At 38.2% G+C, this 20,424-nt stretch overlaps 1 protein-coding gene across 7 annotated transcripts in view; it reads left to right on the forward strand.

The window, feature by feature from the left end:
* inf2.L (inverted formin, FH2 and WH2 domain containing L homeolog) overlaps positions 1–10,694 on the forward strand; it is a 52,396-nt gene extending 41,702 nt beyond the window's left edge. For 6 of the 7 annotated variants that reach the window (XM_041573094.1, XM_018230612.2, XM_018230609.2 and 3 more), the window contains 9 exons: positions 370–477; positions 1,495–1,565; positions 1,997–2,117; positions 2,308–2,472; positions 3,365–3,467; positions 3,848–4,015; positions 5,946–6,869; positions 8,391–8,444; positions 10,559–10,694. In XM_041573094.1, the coding sequence (XP_041429028.1) occupies positions 370–477; positions 1,495–1,565; positions 1,997–2,117; positions 2,308–2,472; positions 3,365–3,467; positions 3,848–4,015; positions 5,946–6,869; positions 8,391–8,443 (1,713 nt within the window). In that variant the 3' untranslated portion in view covers position 8,444; positions 10,559–10,694. The remainder of the gene's footprint in view (positions 1–369; positions 478–1,494; positions 1,566–1,996; positions 2,118–2,307; positions 2,473–3,364; positions 3,468–3,847; positions 4,016–5,945; positions 6,870–8,390; positions 8,445–10,558) is intronic. The other variant, XM_018230610.2, reaches the window with a different exon arrangement.
* The last annotated feature ends 9,730 nt before the right edge of the window (positions 10,695–20,424 follow it).

Below are 20,424 nucleotides of genomic sequence, written 5' to 3' on the forward strand. Positions count from 1 at the left end.
ATATATCTATCTATATCTATATATCTATCTATATCTATATATCTATCTATATCTATATATCTATCTATATCTATATATATATATATATCTATATATATATCTATCTATATCTATAGAGATAGAGATAGATAGATATAGTGTTTAGAAAGTCATTCAGAGCAATTCTACATTCATTGTTTTGGGGGCTAAAATTTCCTTTTATTAATAGACAGTGCTTGAAGCCTGACCACATTCCACAGTCCAGTCAAAGGCAAATGGGTGTGACATAATAATGTTATATGCTAAGTGCCAAAGTATCGTTCCTGCAAAAAATTGCCTGCAAGTCAGGGGTCCACAGCGGCTTCTTTTTATTTTTTCCTTCTCTTTTAGGGAAGTCACACTGGAAACGCAAATGGGTTCAAAATCAATACTTTACTGAAACTGACGGAAACTAAAGCCAATCAGACTCGCATAACGTTACTGCACCATATTCTAGAGGTAATATCACAGAATGGAACATTTTAATTTTTTTTTATATCAACTACCAAATTTGTTTGGTCCTAAAGTCAAGCAGGAGCACCATCCAAGCTGACCTAAATTAATATTGAAGTGAGTGAAGTCAAGGCTTGGGCAGTCTCAGGTTCTCTAGATGTAGTTTTAGAGCTTTTATTTGTGAATATAGCATCAGTTTTTTAGGATAGATATATTTTTCTGGTTTGGAATGGGCATTTTGTCCAATTTTGATCATAATGCCTGACTGTGTGAAACTTCTAACCGTAATTTTGAAGGAGTGATCCATCATATTTCAGGCATTAAAAATTAAAATCTTGTTTGCTGATGCCCCTTCCATCTTGTGTTTTTATAGAAAATAAGCAATACAGATGAGTAGAGCCTCTGCTGCCTTACTTCTTCATTTCTACCCAAACAAGTATTGTATTTGACCATCAGTCAGTATGACCAACAGGAGAACTTAACAGTTGCTTCTAAGCACAATTAGTGATGCTTAAAACCATATCTATTTACTTACTTTTTCTCAAATATAATTATTATAATCAATGCAGTTGAGTGTGTGGGTTTTTTGTACTGCCATTAAGTAACAGCAATTTTCCAATAAATTGGTGTATACACTGACTATACAGATTACATACAAAAAAAAGTTACAAGAGGTTGGCAATATTTTGTAAGGTTAATGCAGCTTGTAATAACACCTGGAAATGTACTCCTATTGTGACCGTGTCTCTTTGTGGGTCTTTTGGTTCAGCCTAATAACATATTAACGTCACAGTTCTGAATAATGACCAAGTTAATGTAATTATTCTGTGAAGAAAATGATAGTTGTCCATTTAATGCTTCTTAGCTTTATCTTTGTGGAGGGTATTCCTCCTATAAAGCCGTTTCTGAAATTGGTCTTGTTTGTTTTGCTGTTTTACTTAATTATAGGTGAACTGTTTTAAATGTCATAAGTAAATCAATTGGTTTTAACGGTCAGATTTTCTTTCTGCTTTACATTTTCAGGAGGTTGAGCAAAATCACACAGACCTTCTCCAACTTCCAAGTGACCTTGAAAATGTATCCACAGCAGCAGGGTAAGAACTGAAATAAATATACTCCCATTTAATCCTATGGACAAATTAAACAAGCTGAATATGTAGTAGGGATGAAAATATACATGTTTTTCAGATATTTACAGCACCAGTCATGGATTCCTTTGCTTAAATTGCCTTTATTGAGATATGGGTTCAGACCCCAATACACTTGGCTGAACCCATGTCTCAATAAAGGCATTTTAAGCAAAGGAATCCATGACTGGTGCTGTAAATATCTGAAAATTGTGAGTGAACGGATACATGGTGGAAACCGTTGTACGTGCATCAGGCCTTAAGAATTTGGAGGTTACAGGTAAACTTAATGGAAATGTAATATGTATATAAGTTCATAATGTTGAAGTATTTCAGACTAGTCTTCTCAACCCTACACTGAAATGTATATACTCACAGAATGTTTTGTTTTTTTTCAGCATTAATATAGAGAATATGTACACAGAAACAAGTGGGAATTTAAAGAAATTAAGAGATCTACAGAATAAAATTGCTACAGCAGCAGCAGATGTCAAGGAGCAGTACGAAAAATCAATTCAGGTGCATTTACAGTGTTCGTGGAATATGGCATGATCCACCATACTGTATGTGAATATCTAATTTTTTTTTTTTTTTTTAAAATCTGTATTCTGATAGAAGTCAGTCTCTCATGTTTGTTGAGTTTGTGGTAATGTTCATTTGCAATTTTTCATGAATATACCCTTAAGCCTCTACTTTATTTTTATATCAGGACTGCATGGACGCATTGAAAGAATTAGAAGAACAGCTGACAGATCTTTCCCAAAAGAAGGTTAAACTCGCTGATTATTTATGTGAAGATCCAACCAAGCTGTCGTTGGAAGAAACATTCAGCACTATGAAAGCTTTCAGGGATCTGTTTCTCAAAGCCAAGAAGGTACAATACATGGCTTCAAATATAACTGCCCTTAAAGTAGTAGTAGTATTCCCTTTAGCAGGGAAGATCCGTGTCTCTTAAGATGTTCCAGTAGCTCCCCATCTTCTTTTCTGCTGATTCACTGCACATGCTCTGTGCTGCTGTCATTTACTGAGCTTAGGGACATACTCAAAATATAAACTACACTTAGAATAGAAATGTCACAATATAAGGCTGATTAGTAAATAATACAGATAATTAATACATGGCAGCACAGAAACCAGTGCTTGAGAATCTAATAATTGGCCTTTTAGCATCAGTTTATATTACAGGCAAATCTCATTTTCTGCTTGCTAATTGGCGACAACCCCTAATATTAGCTTCTCAACAGCTGCTCAGAGCCCACGGAGCATGTGAGTGTTGCAGATACTTTCCAAGATGGTGACCCCCTGTGACAAGTTTAAAGTCCTGGATCATTGCTGCTTTTGATAAGCTGAAACTTAAGGGTGGTGCAATAAGTTTAGTATATAAAATGGCATTTTTAGCCATATTAATTTTGTGTTTACTTCTCTTTTAAGTTCTCTAGTTATTAGCTGTAAATGAGTTAAGTGGGTAAAGTATAATGAAAGAGCAATAATAAACTCCATTTTGAAGGCAAATACAGGTAGATTTAGGGTTTTGCTGTTCTTAAAGGTTGTTTTTTTGTTGATAGCTCAGCCTACCCGTTCCTTGTTTTGCCAAGCCACAACACATAGTCGTGTGTTGTATGAACTGATAAAGAACTATTGCTTGATCCCTGTCTTGTGAACCCTTTCCTGTAGACTTTATTTCTGTTCAGAGGAAGTTGCTTCTTGAGCATTGATCATTTTCTGCACAACGAAAAAAAGTTTTACTATGCCTTTTACTCTTGCAGGAAAATAAAGACAGAAAAGAGCAGGCTGTTAAGGCTGAAAAAAGGAAAAAACAGCTTGCAGACGAAGAAGCCAAAAGACAAAAAGGCGAGAATGGAAAAATAAGTGAGTGGCAACAATGCTGCCACCTATGTGGTATTGCTAAAACAGATAAATCTATTATGTACTGTTAATTGTAATGTAATTGTATATTATCTGGTGTCTTAAATATTATTATTATTCTTTATTAGACTAAGCATATGTCTTGCCTTAGTAAGAACTGGTTTGGTAATTATATGTGTTATAGTAATCCGTATCCTAGAGAGGGCACTTTCTAGAATTGCTCAACAAAGAACATTTTGACAGCATGTTCCAGGTGTTTTGTAGTAGTCTTGAGGCTTCATGTGCCAGATTATTGGAAAACCATGATCCAGAAAAGCCCTGTATATATTATTCAGCTAAATTATTACCACTTCTGTTATTATTTTTTTAATCCTTGTTTTCAGTTCGGAAAGGAGCGGCCAAGCTGGAAGAGGGCTGTATCATTGATGCTTTGTTGGCTGACATAAAGAAAGGTTTCCAGTTGCGCAAAACAACCAAGACCAAAACAGAAGCTGACTCTTGTCCAAAAACCCTAAGCAGTGAGGCGAATAGCACAGATGTTAAACATGTTGGTAAGAGAACAGACGTGTCCCCTGTACAACCACAGCGTAAGATTTTTCTGCTGAAAAGGCAATAGAGGCCGTCTCCTTGCAAAGGACTGTGCTCTTTCTAACCTGCATGTGCAATGTGCTGCTTATTTCTTTAGGGGGTATTTTGTATATATATTTTTGTTTTGCTGCTAATTTTAAAACTTAACACTGCGATATAAAGTGCATGGGCTGCATGAACTAACTGTACTTTTAATTGCAGAAAAGCTAATCATCCAATCATTAAAGCACTTTAGCCTGCATGAAGAGACTTCCAGAGTTTGTAAATTTAGGAACTTTTGTCGTGCCCATAAAGTAGGTGAAGATAAATGATTTGTGAGCATTTGCATTCTGAAATTAGAATTGTAGGAAAAAATAATTAAAATTTGAATCCTGATGTTCCTACTAACAATGCCACAATAATGATGCAGGTTTGCATTAAAAAAAGAAAAGGTCAGTGATGATGTATAGTATTTATGAAAATGTTTTTGTTCTTCATTTGTTCGGAATTAGAAAAATCTCCTATGCAAGCTAAGGAATAAAACTCGAATGATTTGGCTATTTGGTGGGCCTTTTTTTTTTCTTGTAATTTTCTACTTACCAATGTCCTTTAACAAATACCTGTGACCTGCTCTAGCTCAAATGTTTTCTTTCTTGATGTGAAATGATTTTCCCAACCCTCAATCCAAGCCTCATTTGCTAACCCTTTTATGCATCTATCATATTAATGTTTTTCTGTGCTGGTAATAGGAATTTAAAATAGTACAGCAGAAAAAAACAAAGACGGATTTAAATGCAAAGGGGTAGTAAACCCTGCTGCGCTTCACTATTCAACAAACTTTAAACAGTTGTTGCTGGACTCCAAATCCCAAAATAGTGTGACATATAAGGAAGGTTGTGGCATGCTGGGAGCTGTAGTCTAGCAACATCTCCACAGCCATTGATTGCTTTAAAATGCAAAAAAAATCCTCCAATGAGAATCCCAGCTGACCTGTCTTAATCTGGCTCCCTGTTCCTGCAATTGGAGTTGGAAGCCTTAAAGGGATACTTTCATGGGAAAAACCATTTTTTTCAACATGAATCAGTTAATAGTGCTGCTCCAGCAGAATTCTGCACTGGGATCAAACATGGGGATCAAAGACTGTGAAACTGTGCTTAAAGGGATCCTGTCATCGGAAAACATGTTTTTTTTCAAAACGCATCAGTTAATAGTGCTACTCCAGCAGAATTCTGCACTGAAATCCATTTATCAAAAGAGCAAACAGATTTTTTTATATTCAATTTTGAAATCTGACATGGGGCTAGACATTTTGTCAATTTCCCAGCTGCCCTGGTCATTTGACTTGTGCCTGCACTTTAGGAGAGAAATGCTTTCTGGCAGGCTGCTGTTTTTCCTTCTCAATGTAACTGAATGTGTCTCAGTGGGACATGGGTTTTTACTATTGAGTGTTGTTCTTAGATCTACCAGGCAGCTGTTATCTTGTGTTAGGGAGTTGTTATCTGGTTACCTTCCCATTGTTCTTTTGTTTGGCTGCTGGGGGAGAAAGGGGAGGGGTGATCACACTCCAACTTGCAGTAAAGAGTGATTGAAGTTTATCAGAGCACAAGTGACATGACTTGGGGCAGCTGGGAAATTGACAATATGTCTAACCCCATGTCAGATTTCAAAATTGAATATAAAAAAATCTGTTTGCTCTTTTGAAAAATGGATTTCAGTGCTGGAGCAGCACTATTAACTGATTCATTTTGGAAAAAAAAATGTTTTTCCCATGACAGTATCCCTTTAAGTTTTTCAGCAACTTCTATAGAAAACTAAGGAGTGCTGTGGGACGGCTTTATGGTTGGGTTTACATCCCCTTTAAAGATGAGTAAATTGCTATTACAGTAATTGTATTTCTCTGTTGATATCTCAAAGACAAAGTTGGAATTCTACCACAAAACAATTCCAGTTCAAACCTGGATGGAGTGGAACACAAATTGGAGTCCAAAGACAATTGTGGTGAAAAAGTTGACAACAAACCAGTCGTGATTGCACCTATTAATCTGGACACAAGTGCCTGTTTAATAAAGATATCTGATGAAACGGCAAAGCTTCCAGTCTCTACACTTCAAGAAGGTTCTAATTCTAAGCAAAGTACGGACATATCTGTTAACGAACAAAGTGCCATTGTGACCACTGAACGTTCTAACAATCACAATATAGATGGTAACCCAGTGAATAAATGCACATTGGATCAAAGCCAAAGGCCTTCAGAGATCAGTGATAAAGTGGACTCAAAGGAGTCCCATGAAACACCCATGCAGATGGAACATAAGGCAAGTGCTGTGGAGGACAAATGTTCACTGCCATCCAAACCCAATGCATTGGTTAAAGAATCGCCATCTACCCAAAATAATGCACTGAATGAAGGATCACATCGGTATAGTACCGGTAATGGAAACTTGAACAAAGCTCAGAACAATGCGCTGATTGAAGGACAACAATCTTGCTGTCATACAGGAGCTGATGGATCTCCACAATTTGAGAACAATGCACTGGATGCAGGCTCCCAGCCATCTCACTCTAGTGTAGTGGTTGAAGGATCAGCACAGGCTCCGAAAAATGCACTTGACAATATTGCACTACACACTCAGAATAATACAGCAACAGAAAGTTCTCAGGTTGAAGAAAAAACCTTGAACGATGAAGGTTCTCCAGAACAAGAAAACACGAGTGAACACCCGCTAAATACTTCATCCCATTCCACCACACTTCGCCAGTCCTCTGAGGATGGACAGAAGGTTAAAAGAGGGTCTTCTAAGCATAAAAAGAAAAGGAGCAGTTCCAAACACAGAGAAGGTAATATTATTGATACGTTTTTTCTTCAGTTTGTTAAATTGATATTTGATCCTAAAAAGAAACTTATTATAGCATTATGGTGTTTTATTCTGATTCTTGGGGAAGAAAAGTGCCTCCTGTCTGTAATAATACAAAGAGGACTCCTCTTTCATAGTGTTTTAGAATAGAAGGGTTTACAAGGCTAATGTTATAGGTTAGTGCTGACTTGATATTTTTTTCTTAACAATCTCAACACAACATGTTTTAAATCTGCCAAACAGACTCTGTATACATCTAGTGCTGGAACTAGATTACTGGAGAACTAGATTACATGAAGTTAACATGCAAAATGCTAAAGTGGTCAGTTGCCATGTTTTTACCCACAACATTACATTTTTCCCAGAGTTCCTACATCATTGTGAGCAGCTGCTAAATAGCTTGTGCAGCAACATGTGGGCAGTTTAAGTCTGAGAGCTCACACTGGCAAATTTGCGAAGTTTTATTTATTTATTTTTTTTGCTCATCTTCCTATTCAGACCCTCTTTTATTTGTATTACAGTCTATTATTCAAATCAGTGCATGGTTGCTGGGGTATTTGAACGTTTGCAACCAGTTGAAATTGCAGCTTCTGAATAAAAATCAAATAACACAAAAACCACAAATAATAAGAAATGAAAATCATTTCAAATTGTATCGCTCTGCAATTCATCATCATACTAAAGGTGAACAACCCCTTTAACTCTGCTCCCCACTTTTTTCTTCTTTGCTCCCGTTTACTCTCACCACTCCACTTTAGTCTCTCCTTCTACTCCTCTTAATTCCACAGTTTCCTCCTCTTCTCTGTCCATTTTAACTACTCTTCTCTTTCTAGATTCTATTTTTACCTTTCTTACTAATTTCTTCTCTCCATGTACACTGTGGTTCTTCTACTTTCCATTTTTACCTTCCCATAGACTTGTCTCTTCCTTTTTCACGCTCTGTTTATTGCAGTCCCTTCTCTTTCCATTTGTCATTCTCTTATTTCCCTTTTTTCTCCTCTTTCCTTCCACTGTTGTCTTTTCATATTTACCACCCTTTGGCTTTACATACTTTGCTGTGTTTCCTTCCTGCACTACAAGTTCTCACTTTTCTACCAGATTTGCGTTTTTTCCCCTTTAGCTTTCTATTTTTATGTTCCTTTTCCGAATCCTGTAGTCTTTTCTCTCTTTTAGCACATCCAAGCAGGAGCATATATTTGAAACGTCAACCCAATAGCATAACAGCAGCACTTCCTTAACTTATTTGCCAGAAAAAAAGCTATGCATTCTGGTGTAAGAACCAAGAGCACAGTAAAGCCCTCTGAGCACCATCATGGTCATTATCATCATGGTCCTGAAGGAGATGCAAGGGCCTATTTTTGTATACAGGTTATCTCTCCTGGTTATCATGAACACACCTGGTTTTATTCCGTGAAAACAATTGCTTATCCCAATTTGTTTCATTTTGTTAATTAGTGATATAGATTACACTATAGTCCGGTGTTTTTTTCTCTCTATAAAACAGAGGATGGAATTGATTCTCCCACTCATAAAACAAGAGGTTGTATGGTGCAGTAAGGTATGTAAATGTCAAAACAAGATTTGTGTTCACCTTAACGTCCCAGTCAAAATCACACACAAATAACTAACCATCTTAAAAAATGGATTAATTTCCAAACTAACTTAAGGCGCAATATATCTATGTACGTCTGTCATTTAATATCAACTAAATCTTTAATTCTAAATCTGTATTGTGTAAAATTCCTCCTAACCTCAGCAGTTTTTACAGTGGTGAAACTACAACTGGTGCAGCTGTGCAAAGCTCTGTTGACCCTTTTCGCCTGAAGCAGCCCAAAATAAAGGCTCAAAACGTTTGGGCATTGATGAATTTCTGTATACTTTTGTGCACAGAGAATATAATTGGGGCTAAAGAGCTGAAGCAGGTTCACTCATTTTGATTACTTTTACCACTGTTCCTCTAACGGTGTAAGCTCATCTGAGCAGTGATGAGCTTCTTACAGTTTATGTTCTGCACTCTATGGATGTTTGTAAGCTTAAAGTACTTTATTTGTACTTAAATCATCAAGAAGGCCTTTAATGTGCATTTCTCAACAGTTTAAACACATATATTATATACATTTATGCATTGTTGTTTAGTTCCATTGGTGTTGAATTCTGACCCCTTTCAGGAAATTTTTTAAGAAATCTTAATTTTACGGTGGTTTGAGAAAAAGTCTTTTGGCTTTACATCTGTGTATTCCAGCTTCAGTAATGATGCACAAGGTTTAAAGCCCATAAATGTTATCTCTAGAAAGCAGAAGACATCTTTATCCCAGGATAACCTACCCTCCATCTCCCAGTATATTAACAAGCATGACATGTAATGTGTACCCCCAGCAAGTCAAATCTATCTGGGATATGGGCAGCTGGACCCTTTAATTGAGTATCGTAGCATTTAGTTATGGTTGTAATCCCTTTTGCCTGGCATACTTTGTTTTGGGAACTGTATTTTTATATATTGTTGGATTGTGGACATTGTGTGGTCTTTATTATGTCTGTAAAAGTGGGATCAATGGGTGATTACTCTAAAGTCAAGTTTTTGCAGGCTTATCCTTCATATTGGCAGTTGTATCAGGCAAAGTTTTTGCCATGTGTTTATACTACAGATCTTTGAAAAACAGAACCCCCTCCCCTGGTGTGCTTTAAACATACATATGTCCATTAAAGCACCATGTACCTATTGCTCTTATATTAACTATAGAAAACCATCACTGTGCTCTCACTGATGTCATGGGAGAGGAGTGGGAATATTGGAGTGATATTCCTGTATTTGTAAAGACCCAGTCTATGAGAAGACGCTCACTTATAGCACCGTATGTGCCAACACAAAACCCTTGAATATAAAACAAATTGACAGGTCAGTGCTTCTTCTAGACACACAGGGCCTACAGTTTGCTGTAATCTAGAATAAAGAAGTGTTAATAGTTGACCCATACATAATTATTCCCAGAGCTGTCAAAAGCAAGCTTTGCTGTAAGTCTCTGAATCCTTGGAGTTTCCTACATTCGAGAAATCTTAATATACTCTGATTTCTGCTAATGCAAAGATTAGTCCAAATTCTTTTTCTAGCCCAGAGCTGCAGAACTGTAGATCTAAGGGCATGATGTGTCACTCCAAGACATTCTGTATAAGGGATTCCCATTATATGAAAATAGACAGGTAATGCTAAAGTTTTAACAGCTGGAAAGGGGCTTTTATTTTATCAACTGCTGCTGAGATGCTTTTCAGTTCTGTCTCAGGACAGCTAGCCTTGGTATGGGGTCCTCTAACTAAACGAGAGTCAATTAACCTTATTGTACTGGACCAAGATGGTTTTAGGTGGCAGCCCTGTGCCTTTTATCTGCTTCTTGATTGATGGTAACGCTGTTGCACTCATTTTTAGGAAATAAATTGGATAATGTAACATTTTCTTTAGGTTAATCTCACCTTAAAGTTTTTTTTTTTTTTAACTGATGCCGATGGTTTGAGCTCATTTTGACAGTACTAAACAGCAACCATTTTAATTATCTTCACTGCCTGGCATCTCCTATAATACTTGCAAGGAATGCAAAGTCAGTACGTTTATGAAATGACAAGGATCTCAGTGAGAACTATTTCTTTATTACATCCACTAACCAATTTATATTATTACAGGTGTAAGAACAAACAAGATGGCCAAGAAATGAACCAAGCGGAACACACACTGCCAACAGCTCACGCGTAATTTGCTTTTGTATACAAACCTGCACAATAATCGATGCCTGAATTGTTTCCTATAGGTCTCTAAATTGATAAATACACTAAATGATCCTGTACTCTCAGAAGTATACATTTTGTGTAAAGAAATGGTACACAGAAATTGTTTAATAACGTTTATCATTATTTGATGAGAAATCGTAACACAATAATTCCATGAACTTTAATGTGTCTGTACAAAAGCAACTGCTGTGTAGCTACGCAGCTTGTCCACAAGGCTTGTGCAGAAATATGCGTCCCTCTTGATTACAGTTTTCTATTATTAGCTCCAGTTTCTCAGCATTGTGCATACATAATTGTAAACTGTATTAGCAGTTTATTAAAGAAAATGTAAACCTTTAAAATAAGTGAATGTAAAGTTGATAAAAGTGCTAAGCAATTTTTTTCTCGAAGATATTAAGCCTTCTTGGGGTGCCAAATAAGTGCTGTGATTGGCCATTTGGGAACCCCTATGTGGATTGTCAACCTACATTGAGACTCTGTTTGGCAGTACATCTGGTTTTTATGCAACAAAACTTGCCTCCAAGCCAGGAATTCAAAAATAAGCACCTGCTTTGAGGCCACTGGGAGCAACATCCAAGGGGTTGGAGAGCAACATGTTGCTAATGAGCTACTGGTTGGGGATCACTGTATTAAAGGAACAGTAACGTAAAAAAATAAGTGTTTTAAAGTAATGAAAATATAATACAGTGATGCCCTGCACTGGTAAAACTGATGTTTGCTTAAGAAACATTACTATTGTTGATATAAATAAGCTGCTGTGTAGCAATGGGGGCAGCCATTCAAAGGAGAAAAGGCTCAGGTTACACAGCAGATAAGCTCTGTCTGTCTAATTGTGTTATCTGTTATCCATTAGTTAACCTGTGCCAAATAGCCATTTTTCGATTTCCTCCATTGCTCCACAGCAGCTTGTTTATATGAAGTATAGTAGTGTTTCTGAAGCAAACAGATCAGTTTTACCAGTGCAGGGCAACACTACATGATATTTTCATTACTTTAAAACACTTACATTTTTTTGGTGTTACTGTTCCTTTAAGGACTACATGTGCAGTTTAAATTAATTTTACAACATCGCCACCTGCTGTTCAGTTTCAGACCATGAAGTAGTCCAGAAAGAATGTTAGCTGGTCTGATGATGTTCTGTTTAGGAAAGATGTGAGAAGTTATCTGAGGTTTCTGTTTTCCCTAACCAGAAGAACATCGAACCAGCCCTCTTTTCTTTCTCCTCATAACTTGGCTGTTATGGTCAGAAATTGACCGGCAGGTGGCGCTATTGTAACAATACTAAATCATATTAACTGTACATGTATCCCTTTAATATCTTGGAATTAAAAAAAAAAGTGTAATTGCAAAATTACTTAAAATAGCACTCTTCAATTTTACATTCACTAATTTTAAAGGTTTACTTTAGCTTGTATTTGAGGGTCCTTGTAAAGCAGAAATTCATCTTTGGTATAGCATGTTTTAGGTGAACCCTTTTCAGTTGGCCTTTATGTATTTATAATGTTTATTTTGTATGGTTTTTGAACCATTTATTGTTCATTTCCTGCCTGTTTCCAGTATACAGCTGTAAATTGCACACTGCCTTTGAAAACCGTTGCCTACATTATGGGGGTAATTTATCAAAGGTTAAGTTTGTGAGGTTTTTTTATACCTCAAATAAACTTGAATCAGTGTAATCGGGTTGAAAACCCTGAATACTCTAATTTATCGGGTTTTCAGTGAAAAAAATTAGTTTTTGAGCAAAGAAAACCCTGAACATGAAGGCTATTAACATGGTTGAAGGGACCTCTGCCACTGACTTCTACATGACCGCTATTGAGCTATTTCCAGCTTCGGTGTATAAAACCATTTTTTTTTTAACCCAAAATTCGAGTTTTTACTGACAACTACCCTCGACTTTTGATAAATAACCCCCTATATTAATAAAAATGTTTCGGTACTCCGAACATATTCAGTATCAGTGAGTCATTTAGTGCCAGTTCGGTTTAATGTTTACTTTGATTAAAGTAATACAGGTCTGTGTTTGCACCAGGTTTTGTAACCCATAGCAACCATTTGGATACAAAGGTATACAAGACCTGGTGCAAATGTTGCACTACCCTGATACAGCATTAAATACAATGGAATGGGGATGTTTGCTTTTAAAGCTCCCCGTTAATCCAAATCCCCATCTCCTTCGGTCTCCGGCACCATCTTCTGTATCTTCTGAATCCTCGCTACTGCGCATGTGCGGAAAGCTCCGAAGATTGCCGAAGGAAAAGAGTAACCGAAGATACAGAAGATGGCGCCAAAGAGCTCCGCTGCGCTACTCTGCATAATTATGCCAAGGTACATGACAGGGACACTTTTCCCACTGAGTTACTAAGGAGGGAGAAAGCAGAGAGGGGGGGGCAATGGACAGAAGGTGATGGGGATTTTTTATTAATGGGGGGGTTTAGTTCTCCTTTAAAACATCAAGGGATGTTGGGAAAATGCAGACTGTAGAGTATATCTAAAATTAACCTGCCTCTGAGTTTGGAGTTTAGAAGGAAAACCAAAGATGCACAGGGAGAACATACAAACTCTTTTCAGATAGTTCCCGTAACAATTATAAGGTCTTTTTAATTAAAAACAGTTTTTTTGGATCCACACCTAGGGGGCTATTTACTAACCCTATTTAGCAACTCTATTGGGTCCTGTAATGTAGAAGGCCCAGGCAGTCTGCGTTGCATTGTATACTGGCACCTCTGTTCTCAGTAAAAAGGATTTGTCCTGAATTTAGGTACCGGCTTTGTACTGTGCATCCAACAGTTATTTGAATATTAACTTTCTTGCACTCTATTTCATCTCTAAGGGCTCTTACAGACAAGCGTTTTTACCTGCGCTCCCCTGCGTTCCGTTTTTCTATGTTCAGCCGCAGGGGAGCCCAGGAATAGACTCATTACATTTTTTCCAATGGGGCTGTACTCACACAGGAGCGTGTAGGAGCTGAACGCAGGAAAAATGCAGCATGTTACGTCTCAACCTGCGTTTGGCACCTACACGCGCCTGTGTGAGTACAGCCCCATTGGGGCTGCGTCTATTCCTGCGCGCCCCTGTGGCTGAACGCAGAAAAACGGAACGCAGGGGAGTGCAGGTAAAAACGCTTGTCTCTAAGAGCCGTTAGGCTGCTTTTAACATAAGGTTCAGGGACCAGACAAGCTCTCTTCAGTAAGCCTGATGGACTAATGGGACTGACCAGCATACCTGGACCAAAATCTTTACACTAGTACCAACGTATCATGAGATTACTGAAGACTGGGTGAAAAAGAATGAAGGCATTTGATGAGGCTTTGCTTTCCCTATAAAGAGGAGAATTTAGCCTTTTTTATTAGGTTTGACCTGAACCATTCATTTAAAAATATATCATCTCTTCATGCTGAAAACAGATAAATGATCATGCAGTGTGCAAATAAGCAAAAATGTGTTTAAATAAATATATATATTCGTCCAAAAATAAAAGCTTTCATAACCTGGTTTTGTCTTTTGCCAATCTTGTTACCTTGTCATAAATCTGCTGTCTGTTTCGTAAAAACAAAATAATTAAAATATAGCAGGTTGGAACCTAGTAGTCCCCAGTATATTTTACATGTTGTTTTGGAAATATTGCAGACAGGTTTTGCACATTGCTTCATTAGTAAATTATTTTTATATGAAAAAAAAAAAGTGAGCCTGTTTTTTGAAGGTGCAATATTTTCGCTCTAGCACTGGTATCCTATATCCCTATCCTTTCATAAAAATGTTGGGGGCTTTGTAAGATATTTTTGAAGGTAATTGCCTAGCAGATGATGATTTTGCTAGGAAAATTGTGCCTATCATAATGACATTTTAGCACATGGGACATTCCTAACACAGACCAGTAACTGTATGGCCCTCTAGGGTCTAAAACAATCCTGGAGTTCATGGGCCAATGGCAAAGTACCAGTTTGTAAGCATCACTGCATCTTGCTGATAGTATATATAGCCTAAAGTTGGCTTGCCCATAGAAGAGACAAGATACAGTACATGAAGGATCCTTGATTGGAAAGGAGGAATCTCCAGGTTTTCCAGTTTGAAAGGAATGAGTTTTATGTATTAGGCAATTCATTTGTTCTTGGAGTAGGAATAAATGGATCAAAGCTCTCAGAAAAGTAATTACTTGCCACATTAAGGAAGAGGCCCAGGTGCTCCGCCCTGAGCCCTCAGCAAAAGGGAGCAGATCAACCGAAAAACTTGTGGAGCAGGCACTCAAAATAAAGGCATTCTTCCACCAAGCAGATAAAATCAAGTAGAAAAGTTTGTCCAAAAATACAACCTTACGCGTTTTGTGTTACGAACACTTAGTCATAGGCCCTCCTACACGGCTTCTGTGCAGTTTGGCCATTCACCTATGTGGCCACATGTTATAGCCATTCAGACAGAGGCCAAGCAACCATATAACAAAACATTCATGCACATGTATCCACCTTGAAACTGAACCCTTAAAAGCGAAATCCCAAACTAAAATAATAATCTATTATGAAAAATCCAACCATCAGACTCCATTGTAAATTCAAAGGCACAGTTTCAGGCAGTAATGCTGCTCCTCCCCCCCGCTCATCATGCTTATCTTAAGAGAGCTGACGGGGGTCCAGTGGGGGCTGCATTGGTAGCGCAGAAAGCAAAATTGCACTCTCGGCACTAGAAAAAACTAATTTCTAGTCTAATAACCAGAAATTCGGCTCTTCAGGTTACCAGGAGCGCTTTTTGCCGCCCCTTGTAACTTCTGGGGAGATGAGGCAAGGTGCTAACCTTGCCTCATGGCAGAAACACCCCTGGAAATTCTTTATCCACTGGTATCACTGTGGGAGTCACAGATCCTCAATCTAAAATGCATTGCAATAGGCATCTACAAAGTACCATTCTGTGTATTCTGTCAGTTGCAATTCTTGTAATCCTAGAGCCCATATAAAGCACAGTATGAGGCAGACCCAGGGCTCTTCTAGGGGAGGGACACACCACCTGCCTTATATCAGACAAGCAGACAATTCTTGTTGGTTAAATCTCCTATATGCAGAGCATCCTGAAGCCACACAGTCTCTCTGTGTAGCCAGTCACATGGAAAAAAACAAACAAAAAGGTGGTATAAATTGGCTAGGCAGACCAAAAAGGGGTTAATGTCCAGCTAGTTATAGGAGCATGGGTTGCATGTGACTCAACACTTCAGGCTAGGGCCATCGCTAAGTGGAAGATTTCAGACAGGATGTAGTGCAACTACAACTCTAAGGCTGCTTTGCAATAAAAATAGGAAAAGGTGGAAGCCAGTAGATTCTTATTATGAAACAAAAGCACAACAGTTTATTTGTACAAGACAAATATCCTCAGGGTTACTTACAGTCAATATGAGGTATATGCAAATGGTATTAGCAGTGCTGAGACAGGTTGGATGACACAGCTGAGGAATGTGACTCCCATAAGGCATTGTAGTCAAGTAGTAATAAGGAATACAAGGCAGATGTACCTTGAAGTGGTCCGGATCCCAGCCAGTGGAGTGGTCAGGGAAAAGGAGTCTAGCTTAACACCCTATCCACTGTGGTCCCTGCACTAAAGGCAATCTAGGAGCCTTGGGAAGTACTCCCTGCTACAGATCCTCGGTGGAGCAAAAAGCTGCTCTTGCTATATAATCTCTCTATCTCGCTCTCCTAGAGAGTCTATAACAGATATAACCCTGTCTCTAGCTAACCTCGTTCATGGGTTTCCCTGGTCCTGACTCAAACACTAAAGGTGCTGGTCCCTTTACGGCAATGGCTTTACTGGGCCTTGATGTACCCAGGCTCAATGGGAACATCTAGTAGGTAAGGACACCAGCAGCGAAAGAGGAAGATCCACCCCTTTCCAAACACTATATGGAAGTGTGGTAGGAAGTGGTCATTACACCTCTTGGCCAATAACACTGGTTATGTAAATAACTAACTAGATACATGGGCTTTTGCCCAGCAACTAGGGAAAAGGAGGAAGAGTAGGGATTTAAAGCTATAGGGGCATGTTAATCCTATAGGTCCCTACACTAAGATAATCATAGCAAGCTTTCTGAACATTTTCGTTCCTTTTTCAAGCTAAATATAATGAAGATGTGGTGTTCTTTGGTATATATATATATATATATATATATATATATATATATATATATATATATATATATATATATATATATATATATATATACACACAAAATTAAGCTCATAGATCAAATGACTAACAAATGTCCATCTCTGTGTGAAGTGTTAACAAAGTTATATACATGGGACATGCTAGGGACAGCAAGATAAGGTACAAGGTAATGTGGATCAAAGTGGCTGAATATAAAGTACTAGAATACCAGACACAACACTGTTATTCAGCACCTGTTTGTAAGGTCCATTTTACCTTAACCTTCCAGTACAAATTTCCTTAAAGGGGTTGTTCAAGACTTTTTCATTTCAGTTGTTTTTTAAATAGTTTATGAGAAATAAAAGACTGAATCCCAGAATTTCATTAAATGAGGTTTTCCACTTTCAAATTGTTCACCAGAAATAAAGTCAATTTTAATTGCTTTCCATCTTTTATTTTTTACCGTTTTTCCAAAATGTAATCTTAATCTGTCATGGCAAAACACGTTTTTTTTTAAAAAATGTATCAGTTAATAGTGCTCCTCCAGCAGAACTCTGCACTGAAATCTGTTTTTCAAAACAGATTTTTTTATATTAAATTTTCAAATATTGCATGAGTTCAGACATATTGTCAGTTTCCTAGGTGCCACTAGACATGTAACTTGTGCTCTAATAAATTTCAGTCACTCTTTAATGCTGCACTACAAGTTAGAGTGATATCACCCCCCCCCCTTCCCTCCCCTACAGCTAGGGTTGCCATCTGGCCGGTAAAAATATTGCTCAATGCCAATGTTATTTATAGGGAAAAACCAAAAAAATATAAGAAGTCGTTATTTTTTTCCAGAAAAGGTGGCAACCCTACCTACAGCCCATCAGCAGAACAATGGCAAGGTAACCAGATAACAGCTCTTTGGTAGATATAAGAACACTCAATAGTAAAAATCCATGTCCCACTGCAACCCCATTTAGTTACATTAAGTAGGAGAAACAATAGCCTGCTAGAAAGCAGTTCCATGGTGCAGCACTAGCTTTTTCTGAAAACATGACCAATGCAAAATGGCCTGAGATGGCTGCCTACACACCAATATTACAACTAAAAAAAAATATATACTTGTTGGTTCGGGAATGAAAATGTATATGGTAGAGTGAATAATTTGCAGTATAAACAGTGTAATTTAGGAATAAAAACGACACCATAAAAATCACGACAGGGGTCCGTTTACTAAAGTGCGGTAAATCTGACTTTAAGTTTCCGCATGTTATCGCTGAGAATATTTTTACGCCAGAATATTCGCAGCGACTAAGTTTACTAAACAGCGATACGCTCAGAAGTCATTGCGATCACTTGCGGTAACTATGTTAAGGAACCAGCTTTTTCTGGCGAAAAATTACGTTTTTGCGAATATTTATGCTATAAAATAGTCTTGTTATGGCGGTTATTATGGCAATTTTTACTGTGACATTTTTGGCCAGAAATGCACCTTCAAAACTCATAAACTTTATTGACTGATGATTATACCATCCAACAACATTACCAGAGTAACACCAATCAAACATGTATGCATCATATAAACCCTTCTGCCAATAGAATCATATGAACAAGAAATTATACCAGTCAATCTCTTTGCTTCATAGAAATGCACAGTTTAATGTAGCCAATCACAATGAAACCATCATCATCATCATTTATTTATATAGCGCTGTCAAGATACGCAGTGCTTTACTGCAGTTATAGCAAACGGAATAAATGGTGGATAACAGACAAGGATTACAAAGTACAATAGGGTTTACAAACTAAAAGGTTAGGGTACAATTGAGACATTAGGATTGTATAAACACTTTGTCATGTTTGATACAGCAATGATTAATTAAGGTACATCGAATAGGCCTCTTTAAACAGATGGGTCTTTAAGGAGCGCTTGAAAGTTTGGAAGGAAGGAGAAAGTCTGACAGCTTGTGGCAGAGAGTTCCAGAGAAAAGCAGAAGCCCGAGAGAAGTCTTGTAGACGAGAATGGGCAGAAGTGACCAGAGGAGAAGTGAGGCGAAAATCAGAAGCAAAGCGTAGGTTTCGTGAAGGAGTGTATTTGGAGATTAGAGATGAAATATAGGGAGGGGTTTCATTATTAAGGGCCTTGAATGTGAGTGTAAGTAATTTGAATTTGATTCTAGAAGAGATTGGGAGCCAGTGAAGGGACATACATATGGGAGCAGCTGATATCGTTGAGCGGCGAGCTAGATGAATGAGTCTAGCGGCCGCGTTTAGAACAGATTGGAGTTGTGAAAGGTGACTTGTTGGAATACCTGTGAGGAGTAAGTTGCAGTAATCAAGGCGGGAGATGAAAGACTGAATCAGTGTTTTAGTTAATTCTGAACTGAGATAGGGTCGTATTCGAGCAATGTTGCGCAGTTGAATACGGCAAGATTTGTTTGAATGTGTGGTGAAAAAGACAGATGAGAGTCTAAGATAACTCCTAGGCAGCGTGCCTGTGTGGTGGAATGAAATGTGGTGTTGTTTACGGTGAGTGATATCTGAGGGACAGGGGAAGATCTAGGAGGAAATATAATGAGTTCTGTTTTAGAAAGGTTCAGTTTCAGGTGGCGCTGTGACATCCAGGAGGAGACAGCAGAGAGACAGTCTGTGACTTGGGAAAGGACAGAATTAGAAAGATCAGGAGTAGACAAGTAGAGTTGGGTGTCATCAGCATAAAGGTGATACTGGAGTCCAAATGACTGAATGAGTTTTCCTAGTGAAGTTGTATAGAGCGAGAACAGCAGGGGGCCAAGAACAGAGCCTTGAGGAACTCCAACAGAGAGTGGGAAAGTAGTAGAATTAGAGTTAGAGAAGGAAACTTTAAAGGAACGGTCAGACAGATAAGATGTAAACCATGAAAGAGCAGTGTCCCGAATGCCAGATGAGTGTAGAATGTCAAGGAGGAGTGTGTGGTCAACTGTGTCAAAGGCTGCAGAGAGATCTAGAAGGATTAGAATGGAATAATGACCTTTAGACTTTGCCAATAGAAGATCATTGGTTACTTTGGTGAGTGCAGTTTCAGTCGAGTGTGATGGGCGGAAGCCAGATTGCAAGGGGTCGAGGAGGGAGTTGTGAGTGAGATGCTGGATCAGGCGTTTGTAAACAAGCCTTTCTAGTAATTTGGATGCGAATGGAAGAAGGGAGACCGGTCGATAGTTAGTGGGAGAGCTGGGATCAAGGGAAGGTTTTTTGAGGATAGGAGTGATTAGTGCTTGTTTGTAAAATGATGGAAAGGTACCAGTAGAGAGTGAAAGATTCAATAGGTGGGTAAGTGCAGGAGAGAGTGTATCAGAGATTGGGTGGAGAAGGCGAGAGGGTATGGGGTCAAGGGAGCAGGTGGTGGGGAAAGTGTAGAGGCTGACGAATCCTTGGACTGTGATGGCCGCTGCCAATAATATGCCTCTGAGCTGAAACTGCTGCTGTTGCAACAGATAGAAGCAGAAGCCAAAACATCCTGTCAGCAATAGCTACAGATCTCTCTCCTGTCAGCAAAGAATGATGGGTAAAAAAAAACAGTATTATGGGATATTTCCTGCCCCTTGAGAATTTTCTGGCGAAAAAAATACTTTTACGCCACTACATAGGTGGCGGTAAAAGTTTGCGTT

Source organism: Xenopus laevis, chromosome 8L, assembly GCF_017654675.1.
Source record: "Xenopus laevis strain J_2021 chromosome 8L, Xenopus_laevis_v10.1, whole genome shotgun sequence".
Taxonomy (NCBI): Eukaryota; Metazoa; Chordata; class Amphibia; order Anura; family Pipidae; genus Xenopus; species Xenopus laevis.